Source organism: Linepithema humile, chromosome 7, assembly GCF_040581485.1.
Source record: "Linepithema humile isolate Giens D197 chromosome 7, Lhum_UNIL_v1.0, whole genome shotgun sequence".
Taxonomy (NCBI): Eukaryota; Metazoa; Arthropoda; class Insecta; order Hymenoptera; family Formicidae; genus Linepithema; species Linepithema humile.
In genome coordinates, this window is record NC_090134.1 from 2,320,994 (window position 1) to 2,340,985 (window position 19,992).

A 19,992-nucleotide genomic window follows, 5' to 3' on the forward strand; every position below is an offset into this window, starting at 1 on the left:
TTCCGCCATCTCCTAAACGCGTCTTTTCGTCCGTCCATCTCGTAGTTGTCAGTTGTTCACGGGCTTCTTTAGCGAGTGGACGTACGCGTGTAGCAAGTGTTCGGCGTGTTTCCTGTCACCTACGGAGTCGCGTTTTCGCTAACGAACGCCCCACCGTAGCTTCCATATTCAATGTGTATGGCGATTCAGGTGAGTGCTCGCGGGAACGCGAAAATGTTTGACGTGGGAACGATGGGCGTATACGCCATTCTGCGGGAGCGGAGCCCGAGAAAACCATGGTGCTCGCGTGGTGCGAACGAAAAGTCGATCGTCGAGTTTACGGTACCGCCGTCGGCTATGTACGACGCGCTCGTTTGCTCGCTGGCTCGTCGTCGCTTTGTGCGCGTGTGTATGCGTTTCATGAACGTGCGCACGGCATGGCGCGGCGCAACACAGCGCGGCCGACGAACTTTTGGCGTCTTGTCTCCACCGCCTCCGCCGCCGCCGCCGCCGCCGCCGCCACCACCGCCGCCACCACCGAGACGATCCTGATGTTCTCCCTCGTTTTCGAAACTGCCTCGGCGCCGTGTGGCTCGCGATGGCTTCCCGACGATAGCTATCGAGCATTCCCATAGCTTCTCGATTGTATTCCAAGTGATGTTTCGATTTCGCAAACGAATGATCTCGATGCCGAGGATTATATACACGCAAAAAAAAAAGAAAACTTCAGTGTTAATGTATTTACAAACGATCGATTTGGATGGATTTCCTCTTCGACTCGGAACTTCTAGTCGCGAAAATTTTTGCTACTTTTACTCATCACGAATGTGACGCGAATTTACTTCACGATTGGCGAATCTGAATGTAGAATGAAATATGATCATGTGTTTAGAGCCGATACACAAGTGTTAAAAAGCACATGGCGTCCAGCATCGAAATTTACAGTCGGGCGTACCATACGCGGCTGCTTCAGCTCCCGACTGAACGATGCCGCCGATTAACGTCGTCGAGAGCCTTGTCGTTTGCTGAAATGAACCATGATCCTCCAATTTTCGGCCGCTCGCTCTTAAATCGCGAAGTGAACTCGACCCGAGCCGACTCGTACTGCCGTCGTGTCGTAGCGTGCAGCGTCTGTTTCCGATTAAAGTACGATCTATTGCGGAAAAAATGCAAATTCTAATGCGCTAAAAAATTTTTAAGAATCACTTATCACTCCGAGACATCGCGTACGCGCAGATTTCGTTTGTCGATATTTTCTATATTCTACACTTGTAAAAAACAATGCAACTTAGGAATGCGGTATGTAGGGGATAGCTGGAGAATTTGTGTGTCAGGAAGGTTGCGACGAGATATGATATGGGATTGGTGGAGAACCGGTTCTACACTAGAATTTTAAAACTATCGTATCGTAGAGTTTGCGGTACACTTTCTTTTGAAGTGTTTTCAATCTTCGCTTTTCACAAAATCAACTAATCAATTCGCGAGTTAAAAAAAAAGTGAGTATTAATGGATTACCCGGAACGTTTCTCGTCGCTCGATAAATTTTATCTCCCATTACATTTTCGCTCTATTACCCTCGTTATGACTAGATTTCTCGGAAAAACGGAAAAACGGGTTGACGTCATCCGACAGACAGCGATACAACGGCGTGGTGTGCCGCGGCGCCGGCGGTGGAGAACGAAGAGGCGTCTACTGGCGGAATGAACGAGCACGCGTGTTCACGCCATGAGCGAGCGAGTAAGCGTGTCCGATTATCGTTCGTGAACTTCGGCCATGTTTTATTACTGTGCTTTACGTCAACCGGTCCCGATAGGTGCGAATCACAGTCATTATCGTGACGCTTTATCGACTGTCGTGGGCGACCGTCTTCGATCGTGTTCGATGAAATCGCAACCAATGAATGTTTCACTTGTGTTCAACAAGTTACTTAGAAGTGGCGTGTTTGTTAAAAATAACAAAATGTTAAAATCGCGTTATAAACGTTGACGCACGATGGCGAAGCAGCCTCTGCTTTTAATCGAATAAATTCAACGTCAGCAATTTTTCGCTATTGTGCAGATTTTTATTTAATCAAATCCACATAGTGCTCTCTCATTACGATTGTCATTCTCTATTAGCGGGGCTAAATTTTGTTAAGTAACATAAAAATTTTTATCAAAGCTTTTATCTATATAGAAATTTTATATAACAAATATTAATAATAATACTAAGGCTCCACTAAATTAACAATTAATATTGGGAGAAAAAGGCGAAAAGAGCCGTTGCTAATTGTTCATGCAATATATTATATTATAAAATTACAGACATATGTTTTTGTAATTTTATAATATAATATATTGCACGAACAACTAGCAACGGCCCTTTTCGTCTTTTTCTCCTAATATTAATTGTAAATTGTATATATTTAAATTTTTAATTCTACATTTTTATATATTTTATATTTATTTAAACTTTAAATAGGCACGTTACATCACTTTGATTTTGAGTCTTTTCGACATTGAAAATCAGTAAGAGCTTGAATTGCAGTTGTTCGTGCGAAAATTCAAATTCTAAATGGATACAGCTCCGCACATTTCGGTCCGCTCTTCTAGGAAGTCTAAAAATAGCAACTTTCTTTATGGGTGGGGACTATTGTCCTTGACTATTGTCCTATACAAATTTTAACTCGACCGTTGCTTTGACAAATATCCAAATGAGGGACTATTGTCCTATATCAATTTTAATAATCGTTTTTTAACAAATTAATCTTATGAATAGGGACTATCGTCCTATACAAATTATAAGCTCGTCCGTTGCTCTAATGAGTATTTGTTCAGATGGAGTAAATTTTATGGGTAGGGATCGTCCTATACAAATTATAAATTCATACGTTGCTTTAAAAAATATCTATCCGGATACAGTTTCCTTGTGAAACTTTCTCCACATCTGTTACTTAGACATTTACTTAGACATTTACTTATACTGATATAACGATAATGTTACATGGTTCTATATTATTCTTACTTCTGTTTCCACTGTTACTTTTATTATTTTTTTTTTTTTTAATTTAATTTATTTATTTTTATATATTCTTGCTTTTTTTCTTTTCAGACTAATCACTTTTTTTCTGTTAATGAACATACTTCTTGATATGACTTGCTTGTTAACGCTTGACGTTTTACTTAATTTTGAGTTTTGAAAAGATAAAATATTAACGCGGACATTTTGCACGCGCCGAATCACACAAATATACCGCTCTGGAATATTGTTGCTGTTGCAGATTCTGAGAACCCTCTCGGGCACGACTTTTCCGAATAAAAATACTTGTTATCTCTCGGCTACCTCGTCTTACGTGACCACGTGCGCGTCTAGTTTGCACGGGTCATCGAATTACGCACGATCACATTTCAACTGTGTAATACATATTAAATTTGATGGTAACTCGTAAACTGTCATAACTTGCCTACGTCATATCGTCGGGCGTTGATTGATCTGAGGCGATCTTATCGATTCTCGTTCTAAGGTAATATTTCTCGTAGTGGTGGTCCCGCTATAACATCTGCATTTTCGATTTAATTGAGATGATATTGCGTCGCCCTTCAAACGCGAATCTCGGTAAACCGATGCGATCGATCGGTCGAATTGATTATTCTACGAGAGTGTTTTCCAATCACTCCGCGTTCTTTGTTTCCCATCAATGTCCATTGTTCGTTGGATATGGGTATGCATTACCACATGCATACACACACACACACACACACACACACACACACATACACATACACATACATACATATATATACATTTTACACATTCGAAATTCAGTACTTCTAGCGCTATTCTCAACACAGTAACCTATTCTCGACTCAATTATCGATTGCAATTCCTGAATTTCTGAATATAAAATGCTCGCAGTATACGATGCGCCTGCAAGATACTTTCGCATGTCGGAAATTGCGTGACCTTATTCGTGACTTTGTTCTCGTGAATAGCCGGCGATAGCGCCGGCAATCGCGCAATTTTCTGTCAAGTGCAATACGATTGCGTAGCCTCCATTCAAATGACATAATTAACCGTTTCTCGAAAACTGTGCGAATAAAATTCATGCATATCGAAGTTGCGAAACAGCAACGGCGGCGGCAACTGTACCTGCTGTTCGTGAAGTCCGATTCAGCGTTCCGTTTCCTGTTATGTAAATTGCATTACATTACATAACGGCGAGCATACGATAGGAAGCTAGGAGTGGCAGGAATGGCCGTATCGCGCGTGGCATAATTGAGAATATCAGCTAATGTAATTAGCAATGCAATACTCCCCCCCCCCCCTCTCTCTCTCTCTCGTCTCACACGCGCGCGCGCGCTCGCGTTAGCTCGTATTTCTTTTCCACGTGTGTTTCCTTCCCGCATATGTGTACGCGTTGTTATGTCGGCGTTTCACGCCGAAGTACAGAGGCGTCGGGATACAGGCGGGTCTCCCATAGTGTTTTGTTTCCGCCCGGGAACGAATTGGACACTGGGAGCACGCGCGGAGTCAAACGCACTCCGGTAATTCGACGACGAAAGGCGCGGCATTAGTAGTACTAAGGTCCTTTCCGCCAAGAGTGTCATCTTTTCACAGGCTCCCGACCATCTCCCCCTCCCCCCTCCTCTCTTCTCCCCCCCGGGGTGGCCGTGACCAAAGTGTTTCCACACAAGATTAGTCCGAGACCGATTCTTCTTTCTTTCCGGCTACGCAACCGCCCTTCCCCCCCTCCCCCCTCCCCCCGCTCACGCCTCGCCACGTGTAGGATAGTGTTACTATCTCGACTAGACCGGTTGCGAGCCGATACGTGTGGCTCGAGGCAAAGGACGATTCAGCAAAGACGATGGCAGGGCCGTACTTGCTACCGAATACAACGTGAGAGAGAGACACACGTTTATTGTGTCCTGCGCGTCTTGTTAAAGATTTTTTTCAAGTCTGAACACACTTGCGCGTGACGACTGCCGCGATTAAACAAGTTCAGCGCTATTCCAATATTATTTTCAGTGTTGGAAAAAAGTGTCCCTTTTTTTCCCCCTTTTTTTTTTACGTTCGCTGGGAACGTTGCGGGTGAATTGCTTCCAACTGGCGAGATTTCAAGGAGTCACTTTTTTTTTTTTTTTTTCCGTTCTCACGCAGGCTCTCAAATGGCTCTCGCCTCGGCGCGACGGATGAAAAAATAAACGTTCGTAATCTCTGGCCGTCTTGTCTATGAAGCCGGTCCTTTATTATCGTTAAGCGATATCCATCTTGTTGCGCAGGCATCGAGAGTTCTCGCGTCTCTCTCCGCAGGCAGGATTGGACGGGGACAAATGATCGAGGGATCGGAAAGACGATACCGCGCCGCCCTTTCGCAAAATTCAGCGGCGAACACGAGACACGCGTTCGCGCTGACCGAGTGCAATTGTCCGCGCGCTCGTAAACCGATCCCACGCGCACCAGCCACTTATGTCCGTTGTGGAATCAATTTATGTAACATTGTGTTAGGCCGCTCGAGACAGGCGTGCGATAAGGAAGCTTCTTACCGTGGCTCGGATTAAGTTCCCCTCGGCACACGAACGCATCACGAAAGCGCCATGTGACCCCTCCCCTCGCCCTCCCCTTGCCCTCCCCCCGGTCTCATTGCTGTACGTTGCAACATGAGACAAAACACACTCGCGGAGCAAAAACAAAGAGCATCGAAAATAGACCACCATCGTCGTGTTGTATATCTTTCACAAAGCGTCTGGGCGCGATCGACCATGCGCCCTTCATCCGTGCGCATAAATCCCCGCTGCCTCAGAACTCGCTTCCTCTGCGGACATTGCGAGCGTAAGAATTTCGGATAAAATTGGGAAGACCGCCAGCTGTGGCGATTAATTGGCGCGTTGTTGCGCAAAGCGTAATTAGACGTCGGCGTCAAACCATACCGATCTCACGTTTTGTTCGCGTTCCGCAAATACGTCAGGAATGAATCATCACACGCGCACGTTTCTAGGCGCGTGGCCGTCCCGAGCGAATCGCGCTCGTGAGTTTGTAGAGCGTCGTTCGCGATTCAGCGAACTTGGCAATTAACGAGTCTCTTGGTTCTTATAAATGGATTTGCGTGTTTGCGTTCGTCGCAAAAATCTAATCGACTTTTGTGTACATTTGTGATACAATTATATCACAATTATAATCGCGCATTCTTAAAAATACGAAAACTCGAAATAGTTTCCAACCAGAGACGCCAGACGAAGTGTGAATAACGTCCGTCGGTCGTTTGCTGAAAAGTAATATCGGGAATGATATTTTACTCTCGTAAAATATCATTCCGTCGCAGGCTTTTTAAGCGGATCGAATATCTTGTCCCGAGTCGATTTCCAAAGGACGCGACAAATGGTAACCCTCGCCGGCGGAGCGGCTGTTTAATGAAACAAGAAAGATATTCGACGCCAGACGAGACGGTAGGGTGGACGACCGGTGTCGCTGACCTAGGATAACGATTGCTAATGTCTGCGGGGCCGATGCGGGACCGGCTGAGGTTTTTCGAAGGGGAGCTACGCAAATCTCCGTTGGCGTTCGTGTTCGGATGTGCAAAAAAGGGAAGGTTCGCTCGTAGCTTTATTTCTCGACTCGCACTTTCACATTCCGCCACACCGAGCATCGTGTTGTTTAACAATAAGTTTACGCACGGTTTGTCGCACACGAGAGAAATATGGTTTTTTTCTTGTTGCTAATTTTGCAACAAAGGTAAAAAAAAAATTCACTTGGAATTATATTCAGAATTTGACGAATAAATTTGTAATATAAATTAATCACTGGGGAACGCGAACGCTTGGTTGCATTATTTGCTCGCGGCGAGACGGCATTTTGTGTCACTTGCGGTGGCGGTTCTTAGTTCCAGGTGGTTTCTTATCATTCTTTGCCTGGTAACCTACTGACCTACTTGAAATATCGATTTTAACGTGCACCTGAGACCTCTCGTGCAGCGACCGCTTTCATTATCCGTGCTGCGTCTTTTGCGATGAATAAAAGTACGTCTCCGTAAGCCAGAGAACAATTACTCTGTAACTACTATAAATGCTGATAAAATCGAATTTCCATTAGACGAAATATCGTAAAATATATTTACAGTATTAGCAAGTAAAGTTGATTAACTTTTCTTTGTAGAGAAGAATAATTCTTTCCTCGATTTCATTATCTGATAGAATCTCGGCAATCTGATTAAGTTTTGCATCGAATTTCTGCGCCAATATTGTACCACATGGCGCAGATTTAATATTGTCTTTCCGTGGAAAGATAATTTAATCGATTTTAAAATTCTAATGCTTAATATCTACATAACTTTTTAGTGTTACGATCTTCAAGTCCACGTTGATAAGTAAATATTGTAAATTATTGATATCTGGCTTCGTCTAAAATTCACAGAGTAATTCCAAACTTTTGCGCGGTAATGCATTTTTTATTTTTCGCCATTGTTTGGTTTTAACAAACTATTAATTGCTTTGGAATAACGGAAAAATTCCAGCATAATAGATGAAAAAGTTTGCGCCGAGTGCCGTTATGAACGATGCCTAATGTGTGCGGTTCATCACCCTACGGCTCGTTCAACCCCGTCCTATTGTCGTCTGGAAAAGTTGACAATAGGAACAGTTGGCATTGAAGAAGGGGTGAATTGAAATCGAAAATGGCGCAGACATTTAATGGCATGGTATATACATCGAAAATATGTAGAATATAAGTTTAAAAAATCTTTTCGCGCATACTTTTATGCACACGAAGCGACAAAAAATAATTATTTTACTAGCAAAATTTACAATCTAACATTATTTCTTATTATGAAATACATTTGTTTCAGAATAATCGCTTTTCAGATTGATTACACGCTGTGTGTGGTCACAACTCTAAAATTTACAGGCTTTAATTGAGTACGAAACACGTGAACGAAACCGTTTATTGTTAATTTTACATATTTGCAAATATCAACGTCGCCAATGTTTGATATGTATAAATTCATAATTATCTGAACCAAAGAAATAATGATATTAATGATATTAATTTATGAATATATTGAATTATGTTAACAACTTTTTTTCTCGGTGTGGAAACACACGGAACAAATGCAATACATATTGTCGCGGACTATTGACAATACGTTACTGTTTGTATTTTACGGTAACGAAGATTTAACGGCTTTTGTTCTGTTTTCAGTCCGCAGCACGCGAAATATACACGCTCTCCCAGTCATTAAATTTGCGCATGTATTGTCACGTACATTTCCCACGTGAATGACGATGTGACATCACAGTTGAACGTCACGATGCCTTCTGTTTGGCTGTGCTCGTTGTATTGATTTCTGGTGACATCACCAATTTGTTTGCAAAATACGCGCTTGGTCGCGGGCTTATCTCATAATAATCACACGTATTATTTCCTCGTCATCTTATCAGCTTTCGGAAAATTAACGGTGAATATGTACGGTCACAGCAGATTATCTGTAACGTTCAACAAGCTGTCGTGCATTTAATCATTTCCGTTATGTTTCGCGGAAAACGTTTCGTGCTCGAAGGACGCGCGGTTTTAAGCGCGGTACTAGGATATTACATCTCGGTGTATGTAAAACGACCGCGATGCTGACGGGTATCATTAGCGCGTATCGAAGGAGTTTTTTTTTAGCGGTACGCATATCGATTCGTAATTCAGCGGAACGGTTCGCACGGAGCTGCACATCGAAAGTCGCGCGTATATCGCGCAACAAAGTGCACAGCGCGTACGCTACTGAAACGACCTAGTAATTTATCTGATTCGACAGGTTTTGACGTCATTCAAGCGATCTTATTTTCTCTCCGTCGTGCGGCGAGAATGACCGTGAATGTCGCGCGCGCCTACCAATCAGTCGGCGGCGTTTCCATACTTCAGCGGGATGCCTTCCCGCCCGACTTATGTCAGATGCATAAATATGCGCGTGGCGTCGGAGTAAAAAAGAAAAAAGAAAAGGAGAACGTCGTTAAAAGACGCTTCGACGCAACAATCGTTACGAAGTTATCGGGGCTTACGCGTAGCGCAGCACAGTGAAGGATCTATGCAACCTTATGCAATCCCATGCAATAGCGTGCAACTTCAAGCGGTTAATAATCTTCGTTTTATTTAGACCGTACGGCGGTTGTAATCGCGCGATTTTATTAACTATTAATCGACACGTGTTAATCGGCAGAAACCGGCATCGGTTTTCTAATCGATTGACGATTCACGAATCATGGTATTTTTTTCTCGTTCACGAGTCCCATAATTGCCGGAGTGCCATAAAACTCTCAGACGAAACAAAGATGACATAAATACATATGCTTCCCTGCTGCAAAGGGATCGGAAACGTGATGTTTACACAATGGCACATAATAACGATGATCGATAATAACGACCATCGTCATTCATCATCAACGCTCGATACAAGGCGGGCTTCCATCGGGCAACCGCACGCCGTAAAAAAACGGAATGTTACTATTGCAAAGACATGTAAAACTCGGACGGCATTACGTTGCGGAGCGCGACGCTGGTGTGCGTGCGTGCGTGCGTGCGTGCGTGCGTGCGTGTAAGTACGCGCGTGTTGCGTCGGGGAGGGGATCAGATGACGATTACTCGCTCGATGGAAGGATGTCTCGACGCCGCGCTATTTTGATCATCGCGCCGCGGCTGGCCCAGATTCGACGTGCAATCGGCACAACGATATCATCTTCGCGCTCGCGCTGGGCCTCACGGCACGCCGCTGCTCCGACACGCCTCGCTCCCGTGTCGACAGAATATTACTCGTGCATCGCTCCGATCAGCTTTTCGCGCGACGCGCGAGTCGAGTGTTCTCCAATAAGCCGTACAAAGAATATTAATTAATCGCGACAAGTCGAGTGCGCGTTTCGCGCGACAATCGGCGGAGGATCCCCGTCTTCGCGTCTGCAAAGTGCACGCTTAGAGCTAAACGCGCTCATCTTTCACAGCCGCGGGACTGCGCGGATAGAAGAACGGCGCACGACCTTGTTGCGTCCTAAGTAATGAACTTTAGGCGATTTCGCGCAAGTGCACGCGCGCGCGTTTATTAAGATGCGACTTTCTGGTGATGGTGCAGTGATTTCGTCACCCTGTCACCGATGACCGCGTGACGACATGTGACATTGTTTTAAACTTAGATTTTTATTTAGAACGCTTCCGTGACTTCGAACTCTACGGACTTCTCGTCAAATGAGTGGAAGGTAAAAGGAATCGCTTGCAAATATGTCGGGAGATGCTCGTGCTGATTTTCGTATAAATTTCGAATCTTAAAATAAAACGCTGTTAAACACATTGCGAACGTTACACATTCATAGATCTTTCTATATAAAGATCTCGTGTCAATCTTTATTTTTCATTACATAAATTCATTACATAAATTTTATATAAACAAGAAAGTTGTCGCTTTTCACGCTTTTGTCACGTGCAAGAGGATATCACAGCTTCTCTCGAGAGTAAGATTCTATTAATTTTGTGGTCAAGAAGAAACATTTATTTCCAGTTCACGCGAATTTTTTCTCGTGAAGAATAGCAGTGCTGTTATCGATATTTGAAAGTTTGCAAGTATTGCGCGATAAAGGCGGTGCAGTGCCGCGAGACTGTCGAAAGCGACGATTCGTTTATAGAACGAAGGCTGATGATGGAATCCGCTGAGTTTCACGTGTTTTCGAAATAAATATAGTACCGCGGCAAAGGTAAGCAATTCTATTTGGACGAAAATTGGCACGCCGTCGTACATCATAGCTGTTTGTCGAAGAGAGTAACATTATATCGATATAACTTGTGTTTGACAATCGTGGGAGAGACGCAGAAGTGATAATAATATAAGAAAATCGTCTTTTTGACGCCGCCACTCGGCAGTCTTTCTAAAAATCTTTCGCGCATTTTATTTTTTATTTGACAAGCTATTTATTTACACGATACTTTCTCACTGAAACTGTCAGGAAACAAACGATTAGCTTTATATTTTATTTTCGTCAGGACACTTGAGTGATTTTTCTTTCCCTCGCGAGAAAAGTGCGTAATATCTCGCGCGAATCATAAATTTATCGATGTCGTTCGCGACAATTATGCAACGCTTTGCAATAGAATTCTCACGAGATTTCAGTTAGCGTTTACCATCGATACGCATTTCGTACTGCGCATTGTCATTCTATTTAACATATTTGAATTATTCGTAAAATTAGGTGCTTTAATGTTACAAAATGTTGCAAAATCTTCTGCTTCCGGTAAATAGTGGAAACTAAAAAAAGGGACAAACATTCGTAATGTTTTTTCGGTAGTTAGTAGAAACAGATAAATTTTTCTATCGCTCAGCTGGATATATCTGTCCTGACTCCTGACCCACGATTTCTCTTGCCTCATATATATATAGTCTGGCCATATGTCGAATAAACCCTGTGCAAGTATTTCATTTTTCAAGCAGGTAGTATAAAAGAGTAAAAAGATTTAGTGTAAATAATATATTTATTCTAACGTGGAAACTTTTGTTACGTTAAAAATGTAAGAAAGGGCAGGTGTATTTTGCTCAGAGAAAGATATCAGTACTTTACAAAAATTGCAGTAAAAAGGAAAAAAAAGTGTAAAATAAAGCACAAAAAATGAGAAAATCAATAAGTGATAACGAGTATCTTTAGTCAAATGCGAGTCAAAACTAAAGTAAAAAATGACGTGGTAAGAGCAAAATATAAAAATAATACTCTCATAGGAATTTCCGTTGCATGGACAGAATGACTGACGCGAATAATTTTTGTTTTTCGTTTGTCAGTTTGATCTATAGCTCGTTTGAGACGTAACTATACGCAAATAGAATTTTGTTTACTACGACAGGATCCATACGTCGTCAGTCTTGTGACTTCGATGATGAATATAAGAACACGGTGCTCGAAATATTTCTATTAGTTCCGATCATGCAAATTTTCGTGTACAGCGCAGGACCTTTTAGCCGTATATTGCTGTAAAACATTGCAACTTTACAAATTGCGGCAAAATACTGCAGAGATACGGAATTGTAAAATTTCGACAAGATTGCGACGATATTGCGCTAACATTTCCGAAAAACATTGTGAAAATATATTACAATGCATTGATTGAGTGAAGTAAATATTATAATCGTCGGACGGCTGCGTAAATTTGTAAGTATTGGATCAATTCTAGTTTTACGGAAAAAACACTTGTCAAAATACGCTTCTTACCTCTTTTTATGTTTTTTTTTTTTTCCAACGTTGACGTTAATTATTGATAGTGAAACAACTGTTATCGAAAGCTTCCGATATGATAATTCGCAAATAGTTATTTTAAACGTTTTTAGGTAACACATTTGGTATTTCTACATAAGTTGAAGTTTTTAATAGACATACAAATCATTTAGATGGCATATAATTCATACTTGGGTATTTCCCAAAGAAAAAAATGAATAAACGCTCTTGATTCGAATTCATTCTCCAATACGTAATATTAATGAAATTTCCGCGCATTTGAACGTTATTTTTACGATTGGCGCGACTTAAGAAGTAAGTTGTATAAGCTTGCTCGGGCAACTTTTCGCTCTGGGATCTCTCTTTTGTCTCAAGTCCTTTTATGACCTCCATCTGTGCCGTCGAAGTTAGCCAACTTTTTATCAATCGTACAATCGCGTGGTGTCCATTGGCCAGTCGAGCGTTTCTCAATCGTTACAATGCGAGTCTAAAATTTTCAGTGTCAAAACGCTTCGGAATAATGTCGCGTGCGGAATAAATTTTTCAGCGATTTCTCATTGGAAATTTCCATGTAGCCGTTTCTCATTTATAGCTAATACATGCCCGACGGCGTGTATAGAGAAATAAAGTACAATCGAATCCGCTCGTTGCTTGGCGCCGGCGATTACGACGGCGGGGCGACGCTGACATTGGTGCGGTCGCGATAGATCCGGCCTTGGCGGTGTTTCCCGAGGCACAAAGCCCGCGCTCCTCTCGCTCCGGCTTCTCTTCCCACCTGCCAATTATTTCGGTTATTCTGTTGCATATGCCCGAATGTCGGCCGGTCACGCTCTATTCCGTCAATCAATTGGCGCGCTCGTCAGTCGTCGATATCGGCGACAGTGTGTTACGCAAAAGGGAACTTTCGCAAATCGGTCTCGGCGAAAGATCGTGAGGTCAACTAATACTATACTACTACGCGCGCTGTCGCACGCGAAACAACGTGAGCTTGGCACAGGACAACTAGAAATTGCGACTTAACATCAGTATTCCTCCTGTTCGAACATCATTTTAGCATATTCTCCGGGCGCTGTCTGTGCCTACACAAGTTTTCCTCTCCACGAAATAGCTTTAATTTAGAGCGAAAAGTAAGAGCGAACTGTGCTTCGAAAATTAATCCTTGCGTATTATCGAAGTGGAGAAAATAGAATGATTATAAATAAATAAATAAAAATGTGAGGCACGCTTGAGAGATGACATCGGACATGCGACTCGGTTATTATCGGTGGTCATAAAAGATGCTATTGTTATGCGCGAATACGACGGAAATAGCACGGGGTTTTTAAATAATTATTTTATCACGCGGACAAGACACGTATTCTCATCTCGGGCTTCTCTGTTACAGTTTCCTGGTGAGTGCATCCTCACATACATGGAGTTTCAGTTGGATAGCGCAGAGTACTGCCAGGCTCAACACAAATAGAGAGACACGCCCGATACAATCCCTAACAATTACTAGATACTATTAAAAAGAAGAAAGAAGAAGGGTGGAAACATCTTGGAGGGAGAGGAAAGAAAGGATATTAAAGTAGAAGAATCATCACCGGGGAAGTCAGATAAATCATCAACTAGTCATCGCGCAAGATAGAAGAATTTAGTAGAAATTATTAATTTACATTAGTAGATGCAAGCATCGTAGTTACTGAGCGCACCTGTCACAGGAGCACCCAGTGCCAAATAGGTGAGTGGTAGTTTCTAAGCTAAACCGTAACGTGAACCCGCGGCGGAGTATATTCATCTGTATGCTGCGCTGATTCCAGGTAATCTTCCGCGAATCATAGTCTAAAGGTCTCAAGTGGGAAGAGTAAAGCGCATATCAACACCGCCTAATGTAACGTAGCCCTTACCCTTTCGGCGAAGTTCGCATCTCGACAACCCTTCCTAAGGTCTACATGTAAATCCACGGTTCTGTCCTCTGTAAAAAAATAAGATATTCTATTAGCTAAATGAGAAACAATTTTATAAGACTGACATTTAATGGGCTAAGTTGTCAAATCCAGTCTTTGTCGTTTCGTACGGTGCGGCACACTTACGAGACTCCGAAAGAGACCAGATATAAGATCTTTAAGAGTTAAAAACAATAAAAAAAAAAAAAAAGGGGGTAGATATATTAATCATCTCTGTGGTTAAGAAGGCAATGAGCAACATGAGGGTGAAGGATATCAGACCGGCGCCCGCCGAGATTGAATACAAAAACATGAAGTTCCTCATTACCGATCGGCCCAATGATCAAACGATCCATACTTTTATTCAAGTTAGTATGCAAAAAACTGAGCTGCTTGCGTTCATTCTCAACACGATTTTGCACGATTTTGTTTCTTTAACAGGAACTGAAGAAGCACAATGTAAAGGAGGTGGTGAGAGTCTGCGAACCAACGTACAAAGTCGAGGAACTTAAATCAGAGGGGATCAATGTGGTTGATTTGGTATTTGACGATGGTACATTTCCACCAAGTGAGGTAAATTTTCACGTGTACTTTTCAATATTCAAAGGCACGAACGAATAAATTATTCTTTTTCATGCTTAATTTACATTCCATTTCTAGGTGGTGGATGAATGGTTCGAATTGTTAAAGAATCGATTCCGGGAATCACCTGACGCATGTGTGGCAGTGCACTGTGTCGCAGGTCTCGGTAGAGCACCGGTCTTGGTTGCAGTAGCTCTCATTGAACTTGGACTTAAGTATGAAGATGCTGTTGCCCTTATTAGAGAGTAAGTAATTTCGTGTGTGGTACTTCGTATAATCTTCAATTTAATCATTAAAATGCATCATAGCATTAAATAAAAATACTTTCTAATCTTTTATTTAAGATTCTCCAGAATTTAATATTGATTCTCTTTGTTCCAGGAAAAGACGAGGCGCCATAAACGCAAAGCAATTAACTTTTCTTGAAAAATATCGTCCCAAGTCTCGATTGAAGCTCAAAAACGGACAAAAAAATTCTTGCTGTATCCAATAAATCAAAGAATTTTTTGAAAATGGAAAAAAAAAAGAAAATGAAATGTCACTAATTCATACTGATTGGTATAAATGTATAGATTTTTGCGCCTGACCAGTGGCATATTATAGCAAATTTGTTCTGAATGGCCTATCAATGGAAATGCAACCGTGATTAGTATCAATTAATTGAGGCATGTTTGGGAATATTTAATACTACATTCTGAGAAAAATCATCAAAAAAAACGCGACAAATCGTTGCTAAATTTTTTTTTTATGAAAATCAAATTTATTTTTGATACTTAACTGATATTGATCATAATGGGCAAAATTAATAATTAAAATGGTAATAACCTTAAGAAAAAAATAACACTTGCAATCGACTATACTGTTGTTATGTTCAGTTCTACTAAATTATCGTATGTGATTTGTTCGTAGATGTTAGAAATTTATAGTATGCAATATATTCTTTTTCTTGAAAGAGAAAAATTCTTTTAAATAATTTTATTCAATAATTAATTTATTATTCTATCAAGAAAGGTTATATTGTCGTAGTGAATATAATCTATGTAGTACACTAGTTTGTTATAATTTGTCGAAATAACAAATAATATGTTCTTTTGTGAAATATACAAACGTCAAAAAATTATAATTTACAAAATTTTTAATGGATATATAATTTGAAATTTCTTTGCTATTACAAAATGTTATGTACATTGTGTAATACCTTGAGTAATACTCGTAAACTCTAGATTTTGGGAATGCTATGAAAAAGTAAATACGTTTTTATACAAGATATGAAGCTACGTAGGAATATCTGAATTAGAATTAACATTTAATTATATTTCTTTTTAAAGAAAATATGTTAACACTGTCTGCCTTGAATATATAATATTCTATTATAAATATACTGTTCTTTAGAAAAATTTTATATACATTTTTTGCAGTAATTGAAATAGAAAAAAGATACATATATACATGTATTCTTTTTAAATAATTAACTGATAGTTTTTTTAAATATAATCTGTCGATCGCTCGCAAAATATGAGATTCTGAAATACTCGGCATTAAATTTATAATGAATCAGAAAACCGTCAAGCATTATCAATTTTAGAATAATGACATATACTGATAAGCATCAAATTTAAAAAAAAAACAGCATTGCGATTTGCTGAATTTCTGTCTTTTTTTTTTTTTATAAATATTACGGAACATACATTATTACAAACTTTATTTTAATTTAATTAAGTATTAATAAAATCTTATTAGATAGAAGCAGTTAATATGATAACATATTTCGATATACTTGAAACGAATATTTAATATATGAAATAATATGCGTAAATCGCAGTATTAAATATTTGGAATATTTCTGGTCTTGAAAGATTTTGAAAGTGACTTAAACGGCGAAAGAGAAACAACAAATATTGCGTTGCATTTCCAATGGCATGCCGAATTGCTGATGAGTGTTCTTAACTCTTATTGGACTTGGAATCTGCGTTAACTTGAATGATGGATAATGAAAAATTAATGTGAAGTAAGTCACTCCAGAGCTGTATATCACGTTTATCATAGCTCAACGACAATTTCACCAAAATCTTTGCATATCTAACTTTTAGTCAAAAATAGATTTTTCAAGCTGATACAAGCATTTTGTGTAAAGTCATCGTCGTCTTCTATTTTGGTAAAATTGTCAGTGATGCTGCACGCCACACTAAACTGTGTTCAAAGGATAGAAAAATTTCACTCGTAAAATAACGAATGTAATACTTAAAACATTTCACGCGCGTCTGCTGATTTCATGTGAATGTACGTTGTTTTGTATTTGTATGTATTCTTTGCTTCTGATTGTTCCGCTTAACAATGGATGCGTTCCGGAAATGAAATTAACATAAGCACAACGATCACACAACAATTGAGGTCTGGTTTATGTGTATTGCTACATTCGACCAACCGAGTTTAATTGTTATGAAATAATCATTCTGTTGTATTACAGAATGCGACAACAATGATTATGCGTTGTTATGTTTGTTAATCATGTTGGCAACTTACTTGCACAGTCACAAAACACAATGGATTGATAATTGCGATTACTTAACTATCAAACGAGCGATGAAGAAATTTAAATTTTCCGTACGTATTTTTTAACAAGTGACAATGGAATACATTCACTACGATCGCAGACTCGGATTGAAATTTGAACCTGGTACATCTCCTTTTTTGTAATATTAAAAAAAACTGCAATATTTTTTACCAGAGGATGGGACGAGGGATATTCGTAAAAGTAAATGATCCAATCTTAGATGCAAAAGTACATTACTTTTATTGTTTAATCCTAGTTCAATTATAATAATTAAAACGGTTCTTTAAGTTTTTTTTTCTTTTTTTTTTCTTTCGAAAAACATGCTGATATTCGTAACAAAATAGGTATGATCTTAAAAGTTACCAGTATAATTTTCATTATTTAGCTATTACTTTTGCACATCGATTTACTTCTTCGAGGCGTAGTTAAATTGCTAAATAACTATATGAAATGTTTTTCTTTTTATATTTGTGATATAATTATCCTTATGTGCATAAAAAAATGCATAGGTTGAAAAGTAAAATAAAACGAGGGTTGTACTTATTGAAACTGTGATGCTAAGAATAGCGCTGACAGAAAATCTATGTAGAAAATTATGCACATTGTTGTTTTATTTTAAATTAAATGTTAAATAATAGTTTAACATGTAGAAATTGTTTCGTTGTGCAATAATGCTTACCCATAAACAATATTTAATTACCGTGGGATATTTTATTCCTCGAAGAAATAAATCGAATTGTTGCGAAAATTATTATTCTTATGATTAATATTCTCGATAAAACGCGAATGCAATTGTAGTGAAAATAGCTCTTCTTTTTTAATAGCTACTTAATGTAAATCTAAATAATACAATAATTTTATGTGTTGATAAAGTCAATTTACGTTCAATTACATGTCTAATGTGAATATAATTGAAGCAAGAGCAACTTAGATAGCAAAGAAATCCTCTATTTTGAACCGATATAATAAAATAAGAACAATCACTCCCTATAAAATTGATTATGCAAGAAATAAAAGTAATGTGTTAGCGCAATTTAAAAAAAAAAGGTTACTATTTAATTTCTAAATGTAATTTCCTACCCATCAATATATAATCATTTTTAGTTAAATTGAATTTTGTTATATTGTAAACTGAAATAAAATAAAAAGAATGAAAGTTGTTTTGTCAAGAAAAAGAAAACAAGAAAATGTTTTATAATAATTCTCATACTCTGACATGTACTGTAAAAATAAAGATTTCTAATCTTATTCTAGACGTAATATATTAATATATTAAACGTATTATAGTGTGCGAAGAACCTCAGCATTATTTATTTTTTTGTCATTTGAAATTTTTCTTTAGCATGTTATATTAAAATACATCACAACACATATTGTTAAATTAGATCACCAGAAAAAAATGGATTATCGGGATCCCGACGAAGTGGTCTTTGACTCAAATCATGCGGACCAAAGGGATCGAATCTTGCACCAGGTGGTATTGCACCGCTGTAACATAATTTAAATAGATAATCCTTAAATTTGAAGAAAGAATCAGCTTACACATATGGCATCTACATAAATCATTACGGTAAAATACGTAAACACGTACGGTGGCAACATTCCAGGTACTCCCAAGCCCGGATGACGTCCAACTGAAGAACGATTATTAAAAGGATCAAATATCATACCACCACCTATTCCCAATGGATCAAGGTCTCTGACTCCTACCCTTAAAGGGTTATATGCAGGATTTCTATGGACAGAAATAAATATTACCTTCAATCCATATTATCAAATTATTATATTAAAAAAAGTAAAAAAATAAGAGACTTTTAAAGTGTTTAATTCTCTAAATATCTCTTTACTTTGTGACTCACCTTATAATAAAATAATATAGATAAAAGAAAAAATAAAATAATTTACCGAAGTGATGATGGCTGATTGTAAGAACAGTTTGATGAATTACAACCCTCATGTCTTGTAGATGTAGTTTCTGCCGTAGAACTTGCCTCGCTTGGTTTGGTTTCATTGATTGTTTGAGTTGTCGAATCTGCTGTCTTAATATATACTTTGGATACAAAATCTTTATCTATGCTACGTAACATTGCTTCATAAGATGGTAATATGGTCTTTAAAGGCCCATGCAATGCAGACACAGTTTTCTCGATAGGAAACTGAATATTAGTAATAGTATTTTCGTGATATTCCTATAAAAACAGTATTAAATATTATAATAAGTATATAATAACATCATAATAAACCTATTTTAATCAATTAAATTTTGGACAACTTGTTTCTTATTTACCAAAAAATTCATAAGCAGATCCACATTTGATTTGATTCCAATGAGTACAAATAATCTCCCATTTATTACATAGCGTAATGTATAATTGGCGTGTAAGTTCCAATTTTCGGGAAGCAAGTCAGATCCTTCTTCTAATCCTTCAGTCATATTCTACGAAAAAAATTTAAAAATTCAGAAGTTGTTTTCAGAATATTCGTAATATATAAATACACAAACTTGATATTTAGGTTAGGACTTACTTCATCTCCAATACCGATGCATTTAAACCCAGATTTTGTCAGATACCAGTGTACAAATAAGATTATTACATCTTCCTTTTTCTGAATTTCATTGTCATGGAATTTTTGCAAAAGCTCAAAGCCAAATACATTTACACTAGTCATTCTGACATTTAATAGTAAAACGTCACAGATGCAATTGAACGGATGCACTGATTGAAATTTTCAAGCGCATGTCTCATGAAAATGGATC

The 19,992-nt window shown here is 38.9% G+C and overlaps 2 protein-coding genes across 5 annotated transcripts; one reads left to right on the top strand and one right to left on the bottom strand.

Annotated features, from left to right (window-relative positions):
• The first annotated feature begins 18 nt into the window (after window positions 1-18).
• Window positions 19-15,216, top strand: PRL-1 (PRL-1 phosphatase). 4 transcript variants are annotated; one of them, XM_012377804.2, is made up of 6 exons: window positions 19-189; window positions 13,558-13,893; window positions 13,973-14,466; window positions 14,540-14,671; window positions 14,759-14,925; window positions 15,062-15,216. In XM_012377804.2, the coding sequence occupies exons 3-6, from the start codon at window positions 14,350-14,352 to the stop codon at window positions 15,171-15,173; spliced, it is 528 nt and encodes a 175-aa protein (XP_012233227.1). In that variant the 5' UTR covers window positions 19-189; window positions 13,558-13,893; window positions 13,973-14,349; the 3' UTR covers window positions 15,174-15,216. The 4 variants fall into 4 exon arrangements, with proteins under 4 accessions (XP_012233227.1, XP_012233229.1, XP_012233228.1 ...); XM_012377806.2 differs by having other exon boundaries at window positions 14,347-14,466; XM_012377805.2 differs by lacking the exon at window positions 19-189 and adding an exon at window positions 9,645-10,178.
• A 2,234-nt stretch (window positions 15,217-17,450) lies between these two features.
• On the bottom strand, window positions 17,451-19,983 carry PI31 (Proteasome inhibitor 31 kDa). The gene is made up of 5 exons (XM_012377802.2): window positions 19,761-19,983; window positions 19,522-19,671; window positions 19,140-19,423; window positions 18,826-18,969; window positions 17,451-18,722 (listed from the first exon to the last, which is right to left on the bottom strand). The coding sequence occupies exons 1-5, from the start codon at window positions 19,902-19,904 to the stop codon at window positions 18,611-18,613; spliced, it is 834 nt and encodes a 277-aa protein (XP_012233225.1). The 5' UTR covers window positions 19,905-19,983; the 3' UTR covers window positions 17,451-18,610.
• Between the last annotated feature and the right edge of the window lie 9 nt (window positions 19,984-19,992).

Coding starts and splice junctions, on each gene's coding strand:
- PRL-1 (XM_012377804.2), top strand. CDS start 14,350: ATGAGCAACATGAGGGTGAAGGATATCAGACCGGCGCCCGCCGAGATT. Junction 14,467..14,539: donor CGATCCATACTTTTATTCAA/GTTAGTATGCAA, acceptor TTTCTTTAACAG/GAACTGAAGAAGCACAATGT. Junction 14,672..14,758: donor GTACATTTCCACCAAGTGAG/GTAAATTTTCAC, acceptor TTCCATTTCTAG/GTGGTGGATGAATGGTTCGA.
- PI31 (XM_012377802.2), bottom strand. CDS start 19,904: ATGACTAGTGTAAATGTATTTGGCTTTGAGCTTTTGCAAAAATTCCAT. Junction 19,672..19,760: donor GCATCGGTATTGGAGATGAA/GTAAGTCCTAAC, acceptor TTTTTTTCGTAG/AATATGACTGAAGGATTAGA. Junction 18,970..19,139: donor AATCAGCCATCATCACTTCG/GTAAATTATTTT, acceptor TTCTGTCCATAG/AAATCCTGCATATAACCCTT.